The 19,946-nt window shown below is 64.0% G+C and overlaps 1 protein-coding gene across 10 annotated transcripts in view; it reads right to left on the minus strand.

Moving 5' to 3' along the window:
* Window positions 1-19,541, minus strand: part of SCRIB (scribble planar cell polarity protein) — a 21,414-nt gene extending 1,873 nt beyond the window's left edge. For 4 of the 10 annotated variants that reach the window (XM_067017658.1, XM_067017655.1, XM_067017656.1 and 1 more), the window contains exons 1-30: window positions 19,317-19,541; window positions 18,005-18,122; window positions 17,818-17,896; window positions 17,638-17,727; window positions 17,480-17,536; window positions 17,316-17,379; window positions 17,150-17,224; window positions 16,937-17,081; window positions 16,412-16,530; window positions 15,998-16,197; window positions 15,725-15,891; window positions 15,509-15,645; window positions 15,281-15,415; window positions 14,251-14,418; window positions 13,363-13,758; window positions 12,550-12,612; window positions 11,975-12,067; window positions 11,457-11,534; window positions 10,273-10,596; window positions 10,101-10,181; window positions 9,763-10,017; window positions 9,350-9,460; window positions 8,957-9,250; window positions 8,674-8,853; window positions 2,701-2,811; window positions 2,574-2,621; window positions 1,205-1,267; window positions 533-616; window positions 267-374; window positions 14-173 (exon numbers count right to left, since the gene is read on the minus strand). In XM_067017658.1, coding sequence (XP_066873759.1) covers window positions 14-173; window positions 267-374; window positions 533-616; window positions 1,205-1,267; window positions 2,574-2,621; window positions 2,701-2,811; window positions 8,674-8,853; window positions 8,957-9,250; window positions 9,350-9,460; window positions 9,763-10,017; window positions 10,101-10,181; window positions 10,273-10,596; window positions 11,457-11,534; window positions 11,975-12,067; window positions 12,550-12,612; window positions 13,363-13,758; window positions 14,251-14,418; window positions 15,281-15,415; window positions 15,509-15,645; window positions 15,725-15,891; window positions 15,998-16,197; window positions 16,412-16,530; window positions 16,937-17,081; window positions 17,150-17,224; window positions 17,316-17,379; window positions 17,480-17,536; window positions 17,638-17,727; window positions 17,818-17,896; window positions 18,005-18,122; window positions 19,317-19,475 — 4,162 coding nt within the window. In that variant the 5' untranslated portion in view covers window positions 19,476-19,541. The remainder of the gene's footprint in view (window positions 1-13; window positions 174-266; window positions 375-532; window positions 617-1,204; window positions 1,268-2,573; window positions 2,622-2,700; window positions 2,812-8,673; window positions 8,854-8,956; window positions 9,251-9,349; window positions 9,461-9,762; window positions 10,018-10,100; window positions 10,182-10,272; window positions 10,597-11,456; window positions 11,535-11,974; window positions 12,068-12,549; window positions 12,613-13,362; window positions 13,759-14,250; window positions 14,419-15,280; window positions 15,416-15,508; window positions 15,646-15,724; window positions 15,892-15,997; window positions 16,198-16,411; window positions 16,531-16,936; window positions 17,082-17,149; window positions 17,225-17,315; window positions 17,380-17,479; window positions 17,537-17,637; window positions 17,728-17,817; window positions 17,897-18,004; window positions 18,123-19,316) is intronic. The other 6 variants (XM_067017660.1, XM_067017659.1, XM_067017657.1 and 3 more) reach the window with 4 other exon arrangements.
* Between the last annotated feature and the right edge of the window lie 405 nt (window positions 19,542-19,946).

Here is a 19,946-nt window from a genome sequence, read left to right on the forward strand (position 1 = left end):
GTCGGCTGCTCACCTTCCTCCTCCTGCATCTTCCGCAGGTCGTCGGCACCCACCAGCGACACGCGCTTAGGGGGGCCCCCGGTCTGGGGCACCCGCACCTCCAGCTCGAAGTACTTCTGCCGCTCGCGGAAGGACAGCTGCTCCGGGGAGGCCGTGGGCCCAGGCGTGGGGGGCTGGGGAGAGCGCGCCCTGAGAGCCGGTCCCTCGGGGTCTCGCACCCCGGCAGGAACACGCAGCAGGGGACCGGTGGGCCGCCCACCACCTACCTGGGCAGGGGCCTCCAGGGGCGGGTGCAGGCCGGGCACGGCAGCGAAGGTCCTATATGCCTGCTTCACGTTGGCGGGCAGCTCGTCAGGGGAGGGCGGGGAGGGGGGCTGGCGGACGGGGCACAGTGAGCTGTGTGGTGACAGCTGTCCCGACTGCACCCACCACCCGTCCCACCACCAGCTGTCCTTGCTGACTGCCTCCCCTCCCGCCCGCCCCCGCCCTCGCCCCCGCCCCCGCCCCCATCCCCCCGGGTCAGGGCACTCACGGATTGGGGATCACCTCTGCCCCTGAGGGCCGGGGAGCCCCTTGGCCAGGCCTGAGCCACTGGCTGGATCACCCCAGGCTTTGTCTGCAAAGGGCAGGTGCAGGGGCCAAAGGACAAATCGGTTCAGGTGAGGGGATGTGAGGATGGGGGGGAGGGCGGGGAAAAAAGAGAGATGGAGCCAAGGTGGGCGGCTGGGTGGGTGTCCAGGGTGTGAGGCCAACACTCACCCATCTGCCGTGTCAGGAAGGGGCAGAGGCTGGGAGCTAGGCTCCAAGCTGGCACTTCCAGTGCCTACCCCTACCCTGCCACCAGGCGAGAGGGGGGTGCCCACGGCCTGGCCCTCCGCATGCAGCAGAACCGGGGAGCCTCTGTAAGCAGGTGGGGGTGGGGGCGGGGCCAAGCTGGCCCCCACGGGCTCCCAGACGGGAGGACGGATGGGGGTGAGGCTGCCCTGACCACCCACAGCCCATCTGCCCAGGGAAGCCACAGGAGCTCCCCAGCCCCACACCACCCAGCTCTGCCAGGAAGGGGCCCACAGATTGTGTCCTCAAGAGTGACGGCTGGCAGCTGGGGGGAAGCGCTGTCCCCTGGCAACCCCCTTCCCAGAGGAGGGGGCTCTGCAGGCAGCACCCCTCTGGAGTCTTCCACCCCCCTACCCCCGTGTGCACTCACCTGCTGGTGGCCAGGGGAACAGGGGGCCTCGGCCATCTTCGCGCCGCTTGCCCCAGACGGTACCTGGAGGAGCGGAGTGGCGGGTGGAATGGGGGCTGGGGCCCCACAGGAGGACCTGGGGGGTGGGGTGCTTGCTGTGGTTGCAGAGGCTGGGCCTCGGCTCCCGGACCTGACCAGCCCAGGGAGCATCCCGAGATAGGCGGGCTTTCCCCAGAGCGGGGCCACCCGCCGTTCCCGAGAGCCTCAGAGATCCATGAGCCAGGGAAGCCCCGACTCCTGCCGGCCACCCTGTAGCTGTGCCCCTTTTGGTCAGAGGACACTGGGCTCCCCCCCATCCTGGGGACTTCCTGCTCTTGCCTGTTTGTGGCCAAGGGAGGGAGGGTCTTCACAAAGGCCCTGAGCAGGCTCCCTCGGCTTCCAGGCCCCACTCGGCCTCTCACCCAGCGCAGCCTCCCCACTGCGACTCCCGGAGCCGCCTCCCGACCCCGGCAGCTGGTGGGGCACAGCCTCCGGGAGGGGTTATTTCCAGCTTGGGGAGAGGAGTGAGAACCACCCCCTCCCGCCGGGCATCCCCGCCCCCAGCCGGGAGTGCTGGGCCTCCTCGCCAACCATGGTCTCTGGGGCTCCCGCAGCTGCTCCAGCCCGTCCTCCCCACCCTGACCGCTCCGGCGGCCTCAAGCTGCCCCTGCCTCTGGCCCTGTCCCAAGCCCTCTGGGCCCACACAGCCCCTCTGCCCAGCCTGCCTGGTGAGTCTGAGGGCAAGAGAAGGGTTGGGGCGGAGGCCGAGGGCCTTCTCAGAAGCTGGCCCTGTCGCGCCGCACCGCACGTTCCGGGCTCTAAGGAGGGGCAGAAGCATCTGCTTCACGGCTTGGTTCACCGGCTCAGGAGGACAAGACGTGTGCCAGGCTGGGAGGTGGCGCTTCTGCTTGGGCGCCCTGGCCAGTCCCCTCCTCCAGCCCCTGTGCCACGTGAGGGCCCTCCGCAGGCCTCAGCCCTCCCCCTGGGGGCAGCCGCCTGAAAGCCCTGCCCTGCAAGGGTCTCCGGTGGAGGGAAGGAGGTTAAGACGGGGGCAGGACTGGTGAACAGGTAAGCAGACAGAGGCCAGGACAGGGGTGTGACAGTCAGGGACTGACGCCCGGCACGCTGCCGGCGCTGGGTGCGGCGGCCAGGGCACGGCAGTCCAGCTTCCGGCTCTCCAGGCTCCAACGCTGGGGAGCGGCGTGGACACAGGGCTACCAGGGGCTGTGCCCGCCACCGAGCGCGGGGCGGGCAGCTGCGAGGGGGGCGGGGCGGGCAGCCAGAGCTCGGAGCCGTGGGCCCGTGTGCAGAGAAGCCCACCGTGCGGGGCAGGGACAAGCCGGACACTCACCACGGCCTCCGACCCCCACTGTGGGGTCTGTCCAGGCAGGTCCTTCTCCTGTGAGCAGAGACAGTGGTCAGGACCGACGGCCTTAGGCTCCCGAGCCCTGGGGCTGCTGGCTGCAGGCGGTTCTGACCTTGCCGGGGCCCTCGGGGCTCAGCTCCCGGTCGATGGAGGAGATGCTTTCCAGGCTGTTCCGGCGGCCAATGCCCGCCGCAAAGGGGTTGGCGATGATGCCTGGGGACACCTGCGGGAGGAGCGGGCTGAGTGACCGCACGTGCCTGGGGTGGCCTCTGGGGGCGGGCTCTGTGAGCAGTGCCGCCGCCCACTCAGGACACCATACCATCATCCTGTGACTCGGGGCGCTCACAGGTCGCGTGTGTACACCGCGTGCACCAGAGGATGTTCTGAAGCGGGGCAGGATTCCCAGGCAGTGACGCCGGGCCATGGGGCACAAAAGGCTGGCCAGGTAACAATCACCCCGGGGGGCAAAGAACTGACAGCAAGATGGCGGGGGCGGGGGGCGGAGCTGCAGCGTGCCTGACAGCACAGAGAGGGACTGAGGCGGAGGTCCCAGTGGCCAGGAGGACAACACTGGTTCTCACGTCAGAAAAGTCTGTTCGAATATGGAAGAGCTGACCCACGGTGCTGACTGGAATGAGTGATAAAGGCGTGACGTGAACACACGCTCTTCCAGAATTACAGAGAGAATCGCGGATGCAAACGTGCCCACATTCACAGGTGTGATTCCAGCCACTGAGAGGTCCTGAGACCATGACACCCCGACAGCCGTGAGCATGCCCAGGGCCAGATTTTGGCTTCTAAGTATCACTTTCCACTAAAGGAACCAGTGCTCCCGGGTGGGAAAGTATGAAATGACCCCAGACATCTTGTACCAGAAAGTAAGCTGCTTGAAGGAAGCTGGGTCATGCTAACAGGGCCAGAAGCCCCTTTCATCAGCCAAGTCTGGGACGGCTTGAGCACCAAAATCAACAGCAGTAGTGACAAACTATCACCTGTGAAATAAAATGGAAACCGGCAAATCTATGCTAAGGAAGAAGGGAAAACTCCTCCTCAGGGCAGGAAGCCGCCCAATACGTGTGGAAGGGACAACGGGGATGGCGCACGAGCTCCCACCGGGGACGGAGGCACGGACAGCAGCGGGGCTGATGCCCGGGGGGAGCCTGAGGCACAGCAGGATAGTGACAGTCTCTCAGCAGCTCCCCGCAAAGCACGTGTACGTTTCAAGGGGAACGAGTCACTCTGCGCAGACGCGCCCGTGGAGAGGGTCACTGACGGGACGCCACCGTCCACGCACCCTGGTGGGAGGCCCTTGAAGACAGCGTCACGTCTGTGACGATAACCCCGCCAGGACGGCGTCCACTGGAGCCCGTCCTGACGGGACGGTGGCCAGACCCACAGTGAGGGCTGCTCCACACAGTGATGGCCCGCGCTCATCCCAAGTTCAGGCCAGAGTCAGGGAGACCTGGGCAGGCGTGGCAGCCAGACACCCGCATGCCCCGGACCGTCGCCTTTGGCGTTACCCCAAGACCGCTGGTGGCACGCACGCGGGGCCTCCGAGGGAGTGTTCTCGATGCCTCCCTCCAACTTTAAAGTTATTTTATATACTTGCTGGTATCTTTCAGAAAGGAAATAACGGCAGGATAAAGCAACACTAAGGCAGATGACGGCCTGTGGGGCGGAGGTGGGACTGACTCCTCAAGGTGTGTGTCCGTAGTTTTGGCTTTGGGGCCACGTAAGACTTATAATGAGGAAGTGATCTCTTAAAGTCATCTCTAAAAACGGAAAACAAGTAAGCCTAACTGTATATCAAGTTGGCAGTAGAACAATTCAGAGAATTATTTCAAGTGACTTAAAAACACAGTATTTCGACCGCCTCCTCGGTGGAGAAACCCTAAGGACGTGAAGGAATTTAAGATGCTATTAATGGGGACCTCCCTGGCGGTCCAGTGGTTGGGACTCCACGCTCCTAATGCAGGGGGCCCGGGCTCCATCCCTGCTCAGGGAACTAGATCCCGCATGTTGCAGCTAAGAGCCTGCATTCCACAACGGAGATCCCACATGCTGCAACTAAGACCCGGTGTAGCCACATAAATTAAAAAAAAAAAAAAAAAAAAGCTGTTAATGGTTTCATTATTAGTAATAATACTGATATTGCTTTTTGAAATTATAATTATGGTAGTGTTACTTAATTTGCTGAAACAGTTTTTAAGATGAGAAAAACAAATACAAATATAAAATCAAAAAAGCCAAAACCCCATAACCTTAAATATGAATTCAAAGTAACAGTACAAATTCATGATTTTTCTCCTTCCAAAAATATCCACTTCCCAGGATTCATGTGCTGCAGAGGCCCAGGAGCAACGACAGCTCAGAGCCACAAACACCTGGCCAGTGACAGCTCTGAACCCCACGCCCAGGGCTGGGGCAGGAAATACATGGACACCTGGTCACACCAGAGAGCAGGACGCTAACGAATGACAGGTGTCACACTCAAAGGACACGGGAGCCACACCGCCCAACGAGGACGGCACACCAAGAATATACAGACCCTAAAAACAAAGACAGAAAAACACCTCTGCTCTGTAGCCATCTTTGGGGGTTTCCAAGGCACCAGCTTGTTATTTAAAAAATCAACAAATGGGGCTTCCCTGGTGGCGCAGTGGTTGAGAGTCCGCCTGCCAATGCAGGGGATGCGGGTTCGTGCCCCGGTCCGGGAAGATCCCACATGCCGCGGAGCGGCTGGGCCCGTGAGCCATGGCCGCTGAGCCTGCGCGTCCGGAGCCTGTGCTCCACAAGGGGAGAGGCCACAACAGTGAGAGGCCCGCGTACCACAAAAAAAAAAAAAAAAAAAAAAAAAATCAACAAATGAAAGGAAAGAATCAAAGTATTTATCACACCTCTCCTGTATAAAATCTTATTTTAGGATTAAAAAAATAGCTGATAAAGAAAATTTCTTCCTTACAGAAAAGTCAGTAGAATAACTAAGAACAACAGACGTAGAAGGAGTAAGTGAGGCATTCTTCTGTAGAGCAGTAATCGAGGAAATACGGAAAAAGAAAGGCAGTCTTGATCAAAATCCTAAAGCCGGTTATTTGAAAAGTCCTTTCAAATACGCAAGACCTTGGTAAGTACGATGAGGAGGAAGAAGCAATGGAAATCAGATCAAAAAGGTGACAGAACCACAGAGGAGGAGAAGGGGCGGAGGAGAGAGAATGTCCCCAACCTCGCACGGACATGCTGAGGAGGACAGCGAGGAGGCTTCTTGCAAAGTGCACAGTGGCCTCCGAGGCCCTGCAGCCGAAGACCGGCCACCGGGGCTGTCCGACAGTCCAGGAGCCCCCAGGGCTGCGGCCCAAGAGCAAGACAGGCAGGTACTAACAACAGGCCGCCCCAGTGCCGCGCAGAGCGCCGGGGCAGAGGGACAGGGCGCGGGCTGACACGAAGGCAGGTTTGCAGAATCCAATCAAAGTTTGGGGAAATGGCTGCGAACTCTGATTCCTATAGGGGTCGAATGGGTCAACGCAGATGAGTCCGGTGGGCCGAGGTTAAGAGAAATGGGGATGGGGGGACGAATGGTGTTACCCCTTTTCCTTTCAAACACCAAGCCAGCCAGAGGAAACCTGTGTGCTGAGCCTCAACCCCACTTGGCACAGGGCTGTAAAAACCATCAATGAAGGGACTTCAGAAAACTCAACACCCACTTCAGAGAATAATTCTTACAGGTTATAAATGGAAACAGCCCTCCAAATTAAAAAGAAACGTGATAATGTTATATAAACTACAGCCTGGAAGTCAGCACAAGGGAAGGCCACTGGCCACCACCACCACCGGCTCCCGGGGGGGACGGAGGGGCCTGACCTCCCAGGTCAGGTCAGGCTGCACGCAGGGCTTCCGCTAGGGGATAAAAGAAAGTCACCGACGAGAATTAATAAGGAAACAAGAGCAACCTATGAATGTGCTTGGGGAAAACTTACACAGTCAGAGATCAAAGCTAATCCCTGAGTCCCAACCAACTTTTGTTAGGGAACTTGGCAGGTCCATTTAGGAAACACATGAAAAGAGACTAAACTTTTCAAAAGAAAGAAAAGTGGGTGACTTCACGATGGTTAGGTCTTGAAACACAGTCTGAAGTGGCCGTACTAAGGACAGCAGCCCTGGCCCAAGAGCGCGCCCGGCTCCCCAGGGCCACAGCCTGGGCCACAGGAATGTGGATCTGACCCACAAGGAAGTCGGATTTCCCCGGAGCAGTGGGAGAACGACAGACGTTTTAGTGCGTACCATCGGGACAAAAGATCCGTTGGGTTGAAAAGCAATTCCAGGTGGATTATAGAGCTGTGTGTTTTCTAAAAAAGTGCTTTGACAATCTTGCAACAGAGATTTTCCTAAGCAAAAACCAAACCCAGAGATCATAAAGAAGTTTAGAAGACTTAATTCATAGACGTCTCCATTTCTGTAACCCCCGAGAGGCCGTTCCTGAACCGCAAAAAAAAAAAAAAAAAAAACCCATGCGTGCCCTATGTAATAAAAGACTGACACGTACAACACAAAGGAGCAGCTGCAAGTTACGCGAGTTACGTGAATCAGTGACTAAAGACAAACTCCCAAAAGGAAAAGGATGAGGAAACTAGATGGCATTGCCTGCCAGATCCCACGGGAAACAGAAGCTGGTGCTGCCTGAGGCTGGGAGGGGGTGGGAGACAGGGCAAGCCTGTGGCCTCTGGCCCAGCACCCACTCTTGCAGGACTCTTTCCTGCAGAAACTCCCCGCAAAGCATAAAGATGGGCTCCTGAGTGCTCTGGCTGGTAACACAGCACAGATCCAGCAACCCTGGAGAGAAGAGAAGGCCAGACGCAGGAAGTCAGAGAACAGCTGGCAGAACACAGAGAGGGCCCCCCATGAAGTGTGGGAACACCGGCCCCACCCTTCGCCGTGAAGCTCTATTGGTTCCCTTTCTCTGTACAAAAAGCTTTAAAATAAGTAAACGTATGGGCTAACACACTTAAATACACGTTTTAATTAAGGAAATGGAAGGCAAAGCCTTCTCTGGAAACCTGAGAGAGACTGCTCCCCACAAACGACAGGGTCCCAGTGACTACACAGAGACGTGGGCACAGAAGCCAGCAGAGGGCGGCCCCAGAACCCAGGGGGTGGGGCCTCCAGCCCAGCATCCAGCCCTGGAGCAAAGAGCACGAACGCAGAGTCCTTCCCCATTCAGGAGACAACCCACAGAACGAGGGTGACCTCCCCCCGGCGGCGCAGGGAAAGTGGGGCTGTAAGTCACCCGCCCAAAGGTCCACCGCAGGCCAAGCCAAGGTGCCTGCCCCATCCCAGAGGTTGTGCCAGCAAGGGCACCCTCAGGGTGCAGCCGGCAGCCACTGCGGGTGACGAGCCTTTGGAGGCCCGGGCGGGCATCAGCTTATGCTGGGAGCCCGGGGACAGCCGTGGAGAAAACAAAATGGAGAGGAGCAGGACAGCGGGACCTTCCCGAGCGGAGGGGACGCTGAGGCTCGGAAGCCAGGCCTGTCCAGGACACAGCCCGGGCCAGGCACCAGGCCTCCAGAGCCCAGGCACACTCTCCAGGGGGCTAGGAGAGAGGACAGCTGGGTTCCGCCACAGGCCCACCTGGGATGCGGGGGATCCTGGGCGCCGAGCTCCCCGCTGAGGCGCTGCCAGGGAGAGCAGAACAGCCCCTGGGCCAGCAGGGTGGGGTCCTGTGCGAGTCTGCAGGGAGGCTGTGTGCCCGGCTCTGTGCCATCCTGCCCTGGCCCAGCGGCCACACGGTACAGGTACTGCTCACCTCGAGGCAGGTGACTCAGCCTTTTCTTTCAAGACACGACCAGGCCATCTGTGCACGTGCTTCGTCCAAGCCGGGCCAGAGCCTCCACAGGCCGTGAGCGGTGGCCAAGACCAGGGCCCAGCACCGCCCTGGTCACCCCTGGGGCTGACTCACGGCGGCCGAGCACTTCCCAGGCTTGGAGGCGGAAAGGGTCAGCTGTCCCGGCCCGCACAGGGTGAGGTCACCGGGACCCCTCCAGGGAAGGACCCAGTCCCCGTGGCACAGCACCGGCTGGGCGGGGGCACTGACCTCGGGAGTGCTGGTGTCGAAGCCGTCACAGACAAGCACAGTCAGGGTGTCGCCCACGCTACGTAGCAGCTGCACGGCTTCGCCGTGCGTCAGGCCCAGCAAGCTCTGCTGGTTCACCTCCAGCAGCCGCAGCCCCACCCGCAGGCGGCCATCTCGCCCGGCCGCTCCTGTGGGGCTCACCTGTGGGGAGACCCGGCCCCAGAGCTCAGGACCAGCCCATGCCCGAACTCCCTTCTGCCCCGAGGAATGCAGTGGAACGGGGCCGACGAGGTGGGGTGCTCACCTTGGAGATGAAAATGCCCTCGTCCGTGGGGTCACAGGGGTTCCCTGCGTGGCCCTTGGCACCCCCACGGATGCTGATGCCCAGCTTCTCTCCAGGGGCCTTCTGGATACAGAGCTCCCGCATGCCCGGGGGCGGTGGGTCCCTCCGCACGAGCAGGACCAGCTCCAGGCAGGGCCGGAGCAGGGCGCTGACCGCTTCCTGGTGGGTGGCGTCCCGCACATCCTGCCCATTCACTCCCAGGATGCGGTCCCCAACCCGCAGGCCGCTGCGTGCAGCCAGGCCCCGGGGGAGCACCTGTTGGGGGAGGGTGGCGCGCAGTGGGCTGGGGCTCCGGCTGCCCTGTGCTGGGGCCGGGCCCTCTGTGCACAAAGACGCCTGCGGGGTCCGCTCTACCTTAGAGATGAACACGCCGGGCTCCTGGACGCCAAATGGGTGGCTGGAGTGGTCGGAGCCCCCAACAATGCTGAGCCCCAAGGGGCCCCCAGCTCGCGGCAGACAGATCTCCTGGGGACGTGGAGGGGCGGGAGGGGTGGCTGGACCAGGCTTGGCAAAGTACCAGAGGAGCGCTTTCCAAGCCCAGAGGGCGTGTGGGGGCAGGGTGCTCCGCTGCAGGGAGGCTGTTTTGCGGTGCACAGGAGGCCACAGGAAAAGGAGACCCGCTACTGAACGACGCCCCGGTGTCCTGGAGCCGCAGAGGGCGTAAATACTTGCTTTCCCACCGGTGCGGCTAGCACCCCATACCTAAAGCCGTGTGGACGTGGAGAAGGGGGCCAGGGGGTGGTCAGGGGTGGAGACTGGGGTCTCACCTCCACTGGGTACGGCCCCTCCAGCGCAGCGGCCAGCAGGCTGGGGGCCAGCCTTAGCGGCCCGGGCTGCCCAGGGGTGGCAGTGGCCACGGTGGTGGTGGTAGCAGCAGGGGGTGGGGGGGAGTGTGGCGGAGGACCGGGGGAAAGTGGCCCCCCGGCCTCCCGTTCCAGCAGCAGGGCGATGGTGGGAGAGGCAGCGGTCAGCAGGGAGACTGCGTGGTCGTGCCTGGCTTCCGTCATGTCCACCCCGTTGATCTGCAAGAGTGTGGCTGGTCAGGGGGCCCCATGGGGCGAGTGAGGCGGCTGGGTACTGGGAGGGCCCCCCTGCCCCCACTCACGGAGAGGACGCGATCGCCGACCTGCAGGGTGCCTGCCCGGTGGGCGGCGCCCCCCTCAGCGATGCGGGAGATGAAGATACCCTGCCGGGGAGAGGGAAGGAAAGCTCTTTACTGCAGGCTGGCCTGGCCCGGCCCCCCAGCACCCCTCCCTGGCCCTGCCCACCGGCCTCACCGGGTCTCCAGCCCGGTAAGGTGTGGAGCCTTTCCCCCCGGCGATGCTGAAGCCCAACCCCTTCTCGCTGCGCACGAGGCAGGCCACATGGCGCTGGCGGAGGGGCCCGGGGGCCTCGGGCTGGTGCTGGAGCGGGCGCGGGCCGCCTCCCCACCGCTCTCGGGGGCTGTAGTCGTCCTCAGGCCGCAGAGGCGTGACGGTGACCGCGTTCTCGGGCTCCACCATACGCTCCCGCCATAGCCGCATGTGCACCGTGGTGCCCGCCCCACGCAGAGCCTCCACGGCCTGCTGGTGCTCGGCGTCCTGCAAGGCCACGCCGTTCACCTGCAGGCCACAGCGCTCATCAGGGCAGGCCCCCCTACAGGTGGGCAGGCAGAGCAGGGGACAGGCCACAGGGAAAGCGGTGGGCCGTCACGGCCCTTGCTCGTGGGCATCAGCTATCTACGTGCCCAGCGCCTGTGCCAGCCCAGAGCCAGGACGCCAGCAGGCCGAGCAGAGCAGGCGGAGGCCCCTCCTGCTGGTCCACACCTGGGTTCCCAGAGCTGGAACCCCCTGCCACGTTCTCACCTGAGCAATCCCACAGCCAAGCATGCCTGTGGTTTCTGGGCTTCTGGCCCCTTGCCTCCACCCCGACCCTGACTCAGGCTCTCCCATAAAATTCGGGTGTAGGACCAGCCCTGCCTGGCCCTGCAGCCTTCCGCCCACTGGTCCCCCTGCCCCGTGGGCTGGGCACACTGCCCTCAGAGCCTGCCCTGCTGTGCCAGCTGTGAGCACCGGCATGTGACCCCCACGATGAGCTCACCTGCCAGGGCTGGGCGGCCAGGAGCACAGGCAGAGGCTCTGGGGCAGGAACCAACCCACCACCCAAACGTGTCAGCAGTCCGAGCCTCTCCTAGACCAGCCCTCAGGAACGGATCCCTCCTTGAGATCTCTGCTCCTGGCACGGCCAGAGCCCCACCCCACCAGGCCTCCCGCCCAGATGGGGGTCTCTGCCCCAGGAGCTGGCATCTGGGTTCCCTGAAGTTCTGGCTTATGAGCTGCATGCCTCCCCAGGGATCCTATGCTTGGGGCTCTCAGGAGAAGAGCTGGCTGCAGGAGAGGCAGCCGAGCACCTGACAGCCAGGATGTGAGGCCCCGAGGGCCCAGTACTTCACTCAGACAGAGACCGGGGGCTGCCGACTCACCTCGAGGAGCTTGTCACCTACTCGGACCCCAGCCTGAGCCGCAGGGCCCTCCTCAGATACCCGGGAGATGAATATGCCCTGGAGGATAGACAGGAACTGAGCCCGAGAGCGTAGGCAGAGGCCACGAGGGGCCTCCTCCCTGCCCTTCTGAGGGAGGGGCCCTTGGCAGCTTTGTGAGGCCCAGAGGCCCCCCAGTCAGGGCTGCAGAGACACCCAAGGGTGTGGGAAAAGCAGAAGTGGGCCTGGGGTGGTCAGAGGGGCTGGGCGCGGGCCATCGTGAGGTCCCGGTGTCGGGGGGCGAGAAGGTGCCAATCAAAAGCTTCCAGAGAATTTTGACCCCAAGCCTAGCACAGCGGCAATGAGTGAAGGAAGGCGAGGCTGAAGAAGACCGCGGGCAGGCGGGGCAGCCCCGACCTCCAGGTCCCCGTTCGTGCTCTGGGGCACGGGGACCCCACAGCCCCAGGGCCACCAAGCGGCGCAAGCAGGACGGAGCGGGCAGGGCGGCAGCGGCTCCTCACCTCGTCGTCACCCTTGTAGGGGGTGGAGCCCTTGCCGCCCGCGATGCTGATGCCCAGGCCCCCCGCCGTCTGCCGCACGATGGTGAGCGCCAGCTGGAAGCAGAACAGACACGTGGTGTCCAGGGAGAGCCGAGGGAGCGGGGCTGCCGGTGGACTCAGCGGGAGGCGGGGAGGGCCCAGGCCCCCCCAGCCACAGGCCACCTCTCCCAGGGCTGGCTCGGGCCACAGAGGAGCTGGACAGGGCGGGCGATGCCGGAGTTGAGGGAGTACGACCCGGAGAGAGCCCTCGCCCGAGGGTGACGAGGCTGCCCTACAGTGCCCGGGCCGGGGTGCCGCAGGCAGGGAGGCGGGGGACGCCCGGCAGCCCCCCCAGATTGGCCCCCCTCACCTGGAGGCCAGCGCCCTGTCCCCCCCGTCTGTGCCAGAGGGCCCTCAGGCGCCCCGGGCCCCGGCTCTGAGGTGGCCAGAGGAGGCCTGCGCAGGAGCGGGGGAAGGAGACACAGAGCCCGCAGCCCGGGAGGCGAGGCCAGCGGCAGCCGGGGGTACAGAGCACAGAGCGGCAAGCGAGTACAGACCTCTTCTTCCTCAATGCGAGCGGGCTCTATCAGCAGGTTATTGGCCTGGTCAAACGACACCCCCTGTCAGGACAGGACCAGCAAAGGCATGCAGGTCAGCCACGTCCAGCCCCGCCACCGCCTTGCCCGGCCCCACCTCGAGCAGGAAAGAGAGAAAAGACCACCCGAAGCTCCCACAGCCTGAGCGCCGGGCCCTTCCTGCCTGTGCCCGTGCCTGAGCCTGAGCCCGGCGCTGCCCCCAGGCGCGGGGTCCCCTCCGGTCTGGAGGCCTGGCTGCTTCTGCCAACCTGCCAAACGGGGTCACAGGGGGGCCCCACCACGGGCTGAGCCTAGGCCTGGCTGTCCCGGTTTTGACTGTCCAAGGCCCTCTCAGCTGTGACGGCATCGTGCCGCCATGCTCAGGGCGGAATCACTGATGACGCAGATGCAAGGGCGCTGTGGCAGCGGGGCAGCCCACGGAGGAGACCGGACCCCAGGGGCCCCGTGAGAGCCACCTGAGGACCAGGGCAAGGAGGCAGGTGAGGGCCCCACGCCTGGCCTGAAGGCCAGCCCTCAGGAGAGCCGGGGAAGGCAGAGGAGCCCGGGCAGAGAAAGAGTGGCCGCCAGAGCCCTGGGACGGGGCTGCGAGGCCAGCAGGGAGCTCTGGGTGGAGCCAGCAGCCAGCCTGGGGAGGAGGGCAGGCAGGTGGGGACAGGCACCTCCCGCACCAGCTGGTTTCAAGACACAGGCCTCGAATGTCACCTGAGATCCCGCCAGTGCGGACCGAGGGACCTGGCCGGCCTGGCCTAGGCTGGCGAGTGGGCTCAGACCCACCTTGACAGAGGGTGCAGAGGCCACAGCCTCCTCCCTCTCCTCCTCCTTCTCGCCCGCCTCCTCGGCTCCTGCCGCCGCTTCCTCCTCCTCCTCGGCTTCCTCCTCGTCCTCCTCCTCCTCGGCTCGAGGAGCCCAGGGCACGTGGGGGCCGTTGTGCCAGCCCCCAGACCCTCCTGGGCCCTCGCTGTCTGGCTGTGTCCCCTGCAGCAGGGCCACCACGGCCTCGGGCTGGGGCAGCTTGGAGATCTTGAAGTGCTTCTTGTAGTGGGGCGTGTCCTTGCGGATGAGCCGCTGTCGCTCACCCGGCACGGGCCAGGGGGCCTCCAGCTGCCCCTCCTCGCTCTCGCCGTCCTCCCTGGGCAGGAGCAGCGTGTCCTCCGCGAAGCGCACTGTGGGCTGCGGGAGGCCGAGCGAGAGGACGTCAGTCTGGCCCAGCCCCGCTCAGGGGCCCGGGGAAGGCGGCAGCAGACAGGGGCTCTCTCTGAGAGGCTCCCCGCCGCTCGGATCGAGGAGGATGGGGATCGGGGGGCCAGGAGGCCCTGCCCACCCCGTGCACCGTGTTCTCAGCAGCCTGATGCTGGGATTCCCGTCAGGGACACGATAAAGGTCCCTGGGGGTTCTGGGAACAACCCAAAAGGAGGATGTGAGGTGGTGACGGATGTGGGAGGGCAGGGCCCGTGCCAAACCTGGCCGTGGGGTGGAGGCCCTGGCCCTCGCCCCTGCCGGGGGCAGCATGGCTCCTGCTGGGCTCCACATAAGAAAGAGCACACCTGTGGTGCCCACTTGCACCTTGACTGCTTCTGACAGCGACCTGCTTGGGAAGGAGGATGGGCAGGCGGGGGCAGGCAGGCCCACCCCTGGGCAAGTGGTCTCCAAGGCCAGTCTCACCTCCTCGTAGATCTCCTCTGTGACCTCCTCCTGGGATGTTGGCGTGGATTCCTGCTGGCTCGGCCCCTCCACCTCAGCCAGCGGGCCCTCGGGCTCACCCTGGGAGGCCGTGCTGGCAGACAGGTGCGAGTCCGCACTCAGGCCAGACTCGGTGCTCAGCCTCTTCTCCTGTGGCAGGGTCAGGTGGTAGGTCAGGCCACCTACCGGGGGACCCCACATTGCAGGCCACCCACCCCGGGGCTCCCTGCTGCCTGACCACAGCACCTCGTGGGCTCCCCCCACCCAGCTGCTCCTTCCCTGCAGGGAGTGGAATCTGTGCTCGGCCCTCTGGGGTGCCCACTGTCCCACCTCCAGGAAAACCACACTCCACCAAACAGCTATGGGCACGCAAAGCCACTGTTCTGTGTTGCGCACCCTCAGAGGTCTTTCGAGTACCCGAGATACCACCAGCACGGGGAAGGACGGCCACCCCAACGTTAGCACGCCTCTACAGGTGAGCTGTGGCAGCGTCCCAGGGTGGAAGGCTCTGTGTCACAGACACAGATCCTGCCACTTGTCCCCCGGGCACCAGATGCCCTGCTGTACCCCAGGGGCCCTGAAGCTTCCCCTAGCCCTGCTGCCAAAGCTCCTGAATGAGTAGAGTTAGGCCTGCCTGGTTCCGGTCCCAGCCTCCTTCACAGAAACTGACAACACAGGCGCCCAAGAAAGACGCCACAGGGAATGAGCCCAGTATTCGGTCCTCTCTGCCAAGGACCCAGCTGCTTCTGTCTCCCCTCTCGTAGCTACCCGCACATCCACGCCTCACGACGCCCCGTGTCTGCCTGGCAGCCCCCGGTGGAGGCGGCCTGCTCTGCGGGAGGGTGTGGGCGCCTGGCCCTGAGCCTCCCCAGTTGCAACCTGGCACCTCTCCTGGCCGGCTCCCCATATGCCCACACCGGGCCCTGGAACCCTGCAGCCAACCTGGGGCTCCCGAGCAGGAGAGCCTGTAAGGCGGGCATCCCTCCCACGCCCCGCGGGTCCCCCCAGGCACCTCCTCCGAGGGTGGGGGTGAGGGTGAGCGCTGTGCGGAGTCGGGCCTGCAGGACACAGCTTCGCTTCGGCGCTCCACACCCCTCTTCATCACCTTGAGCTCGCTGGGGTGAGGCGTAGCCCGACGCTGCAGCCCCTGCAGTGGGCACAGGGGTGAGGGGCGGGGTGGGGCCGGGGTCAGGCGGGGGTGGGGAGGAGGGAGCCCCCCGGGGACCCCACCCCCCCATACCCGTTTCTCGGCAGCGGCTTCCTCTGCGTCTTCGTCGACCGCAGGGGCCTCCAGGAACTGGATGACGCTGACGCGGCTGAGCGGGGCATCACTCCAGCTCTCCGAAGGGCTGCTCCGCGGCTCCGGCTCCGGGTCCTCTGCGGACGCACGCGTCAAGGGGAAGTCCCGCCCTGCCCCGCCCGAGACCACACCCCATCCCGCCCCCCAGCAACCTACCAAGGCTGGGTGGGGGCTGCTGGGGCAGCAGGTAGCAGGTGAGCACCTTCTCGCCGGTCTGGGCATCGTCCTCAGTCTGGAACCGAAGCATGGGCTGCGCCTGGTTCTCTGCCAGCCACAGGGCCTTCAGGTTGAGGTGAGTGAGTGCAAACGGCAGACTCTGCAGGCTGAGGGCCGGGGGCACAGTCAGCTCCGGGTGGGGGAGGTCGGGGGGCACGGCGGGCACGGTCAGCTGAGTGGGAGCCGGGCCGGGCGGGCGTGGGGGCTACTCACCGGTTGCCGGCCACGTCCAGCACATGCAGCTCGGCCGTGCGGGCAAGCTCCGGCGGCAGGACAACCAGGCGGTTGTCCCTCAGAGAGAGGACGCTGAGGGCCACGCAGCCCCCAATCTCAGGCGGCAGGGCCTCCAGGCGGTTCCGGTCCACGTTGAGGTTGGTCAGCTTGCTCAGCTTCCCCAAGGAGCGGGGCAGGGCCTGGCCAGGAAGAGGGAGGGTCAGAGGTCCGCGGAAGCCCCCGGGGAGCGTGAGGAGGGAGATGAGTGCTCTCGGGGGGACCGTCTCTGCCACAGCTCCAGGGCCCCGACCCCTCCAGCCGCTGGTCTCCCGCCACTCGGCACGCCTCCAGACGTCCCCCCCTCTGCATCCCATGCTAACTCTGAAACCAGCCACCAGTGGGGCTGGGCCCCACCGTCAGCAGGTTCTCCGTGAGGACCAGCTCTGACAAGTTCTCACAGTCCCCAATGGCCTCCGTCACCTCGCAGAGGCGATTCTGGTCTACCTTCAAGATGGACAACTGCTTCAGCTGACCTGGCATTAGGAAGACGTGTTGACAGGGCTCAGTGAGGCAGAGAACCCAGTCACCCACATGACTGAAATAGCCTGCCCCTCACCCTGCCTCCTGTGCCTCGAGAACACTGAGAGCTCACCCCCCCCACCCTTGCCATCCTGCTGCCAACCTGACCACGCCCACCAGCTCCCACGCACCCGGCTGTCCCCCGACCTGCCATCGTGCCCTCACGAGCTCACCATCCCCACTCGCCACCACAAACTGCCTCGGCTCCTCAGAAGCAGCACCACCCATCCCACTCCGGCCTCAGGCCAGTCTCCCCCTTCTCAGGGCTGTGTCCCAGGACCCAGCAAAGTCAGGGTCCTTACCCCAAGACCCCTCTCTAGACCTGGTTTCACCATCAGCCACACCCCTCCCAGCACTAACCAATGCCGTCAGGAAGCCGCTGCAGCAAGTTCTGGGAAAGCAGCAGGTCGGTGAGCAGCACCAGCCCCCCGAGTTCCACAGGCAGCTCCTCCAGCCGGTTCTCTGACACATCCAGGCACACCAGGCGCCGCAGATTCCCAAGTTCCTAGAGGGAGGTGCAGAGAGTCAGGGGACGGACAAGCGTGAAGCGGGGGCAGCCACACCCTCACTCACCGGGGGCAGGGCCGACAGCTGGTTCCGGTCCAGCCACAGCTCACGCAGGTTGGGCAGGGCCCCCAGGGTGTCGGGCTGCAAGAAGAGACAGGGACAGAGTGACGGCCAAGGCTCATCTACCCTGCCTGGCCCCACCCCACCCACGACGGCCCCGCCCTCTCCACACCAGCACTTCCAGATCGTTGCCTCCCAGATCCAGCTGTTCCAGCTTGACCAGGAAAGACAAGGACCTGCAGAGGAAACAGAGCAACTTCTGTCGTGGCCACACGTCCCATGGTCCTTGGGGCCGAGAGGCCTAGGCCGGCCACTGGCAGGGCCAAGCCCACTCACGCAGGCAAGGACTTGAGCAGATTCTCCCGGAGCTCCAGGGTCACCAGGTTGGCGAGACTGAAAAAGATCAGGGCGGAGTGTGAGAAAGGCAGGACGGTGGAGAGAGGTGCAGGAACAGGGCTCTACTCAGCGCCCCCACCCCCTAAGAATGCACTTACTTGCCCACATCCCCAGGCAGCGCCTGCAAGGACACATCATTCAGGGCCAGATGAGCCAGGCTGCGCAGCTGAGTGAAACCTTCAGGGAGCCTAAGTGGAGCAAGGGGTCCTCAGATGCCCAGGCAGAGGCTGCAGGACCTCCCAAGCCCCACTACCGCCCCTGCCGTAGCCACCACCCACCTGGACAAAGGATTTCCACTGAAGTCTGCAATCTCCAGAGCTTTACAGAACTTGATGCTCTCGGGGATCTCAGGGATGTCTGTGAGGAAAGAGGGATCACCAGAGAGACACGCCCGCAGCCTCCAGGAGCTCAAAGCCCTTCCTGCCATGCTCAGACTCCACCCCAGACCCGCCCCAGACTCCACACCGTTCCGAGACACGTCCAGCTCCACCAGTTGCATGAAGTTGGCCACCTCGGGGGGCAAGCGCTGGATCTCGTTGTCACTCAGGCCCAGCTTGCGCAGGTTCAGCAGCCGAAAGAAGGGCTGTGGGCAGGGGGTAGGGTCAGGGGCAATGGGCCCTGCAGCAGAAGGCCCCTCCCTGCTCCAGGCCACACAGGAACCCCGGGTCCTGTCCCATCACCCTGGTCCGCGGTGAGAAACGCAAGCAGACAAAAACAGATACACACACATCTTCCCGCACTTCTGATTTGTGTCACCTCAGTCATCCCCCCCAACCACACGACGCTGCCACGTGACTTACCTTACATGTTCCAATCTTCGCGAGAAAGTCACTTCTTTTTTCTGACCTGATGAGTCCCTGTTCCCTGCTCTCTGTGTTCCCTCAAGGCTCCACCCACCCCCTGAATCACCTCTTCCACCCACCCAGCAAGTGGGCCCTCCAAGGCCTGTGGTGGTTTCTGCTACTGCACCCCAGCAGCCACCCCAGCCTGAGCCAATGACAAGAATTTGGCAACTACCAAAAAATCGTATAATGAAAACAGAAAAGGACCACAGATACGGGCTGCATGCGTGCAGGGGCTGCAGGCAACGTGTGGTGGGACCTGGAGATGACCATGAGGAGCCCTGGTCCAAGCCCAGAGTGGAGCCACACCCTTTGTGGCACGCAGCCCCCAAGCATTAGGCCACTTTGCACCCCATTTCCAAAAGGAAAATCCTTTCGGGGCCTGCTTCTTTTAATCTCATCTCCCAGTAGACTTAAGAAGAAGAAAACAAATTGTCCAGAAGGAACAAGGCAGCTGCAAGTAAACAAACTACAGACCTGCCAGGGACAAGCACCTTAAGACGGCTGCCCCCCGACCCCACCCCAGCACCCAGGAGAAAGAGAAGAGCAGTCCAGACAGAAGCTTGGCCTCCCCACCTCCAGAGCAGTCCAGCAAGTTCCTATCTGTCAGTCACGCCAGGTTCACCTTCCACCCTGATGCACTCCAACCCCATCCACCTTCCCCCACGCCTTTCAATCTGTAGCTCCTCCTCTAGGCTGTGACCATCCCCGCCCCCAGGCAGGCACCTGATGACCGCTGCCACCTGGTGCCAGCGCCGGCGGTGGGTGAGGAGGGTGGGGCTGGCCTGGGTGGGGCTCTGCCCAGTAAGAACCATCAGGGCCGACTGGAGACTGCGGTGTTCCGCCCGAGCCAGCGCCTGCTGAGGGCTCAGAGGAGCGGGCTGTCGCAGCCAGGTGCGAGGGCTGGGCCGGCGGCAGGTCCAGCGGCCACTCACCTTGGGCAGCTCACGCAGCTGGTTGGCGTCGAGGAGTAGCTCCTCCAGGCTGCGGCTGTAGCGGTAGATCTCCTCGGGCACGGCCTGCAGCGAGCAGTGCCGCTTGTCCACCGACTCCACGTGCCGGTTGCAGCGCCACAGCGGGATGCACTTGAGCATGGTGCGGGCGGGCGCGGGCTCAGGCGACGGGCGGGGGGCGGGGCTCGGCCCGCATGAGCCCCGGGCCGGCCCGGGCGGGGGAAGAGCCGGGGGCGGCCCGGGGCGGCGGCGGCGGCGGCGCTGGGCCCGGCCCGCGCTCGGAACGCTCGGACCGCGGCGGTCTGGGCGGGGGGCGCGGCCCGGCCGACGCTCAGACTCTCAGGAGGCGGCAGCGGCCCCGCATCCCGCCCGGCCCCCTTGACCCGGCCCGTCCGCTCACCAGCCGCTGTGCCGCAGCCGGAACCGCCGCCACTACCCGCCGGACTGGCCCCGCCGACAACCGCCGGCAGCCGCGCAGCCCGCCGGGAAGCCGAGGCCCGCCCTCGCCGCCCCTCGTCGCCCCGAACTGCAACCCCCACAAGGCCTCGCGGCGCCGGTGCCTCCGAAGACCCGTAGCGGCACCGCGCACGGTCTGTCGGGAAGCTCGGTTCC

This window comes from Kogia breviceps, chromosome 17 (genome assembly GCF_026419965.1).
Source record: "Kogia breviceps isolate mKogBre1 chromosome 17, mKogBre1 haplotype 1, whole genome shotgun sequence".
In the NCBI taxonomy this organism is placed as follows: domain Eukaryota; kingdom Metazoa; phylum Chordata; class Mammalia; order Artiodactyla; family Physeteridae; genus Kogia; species Kogia breviceps.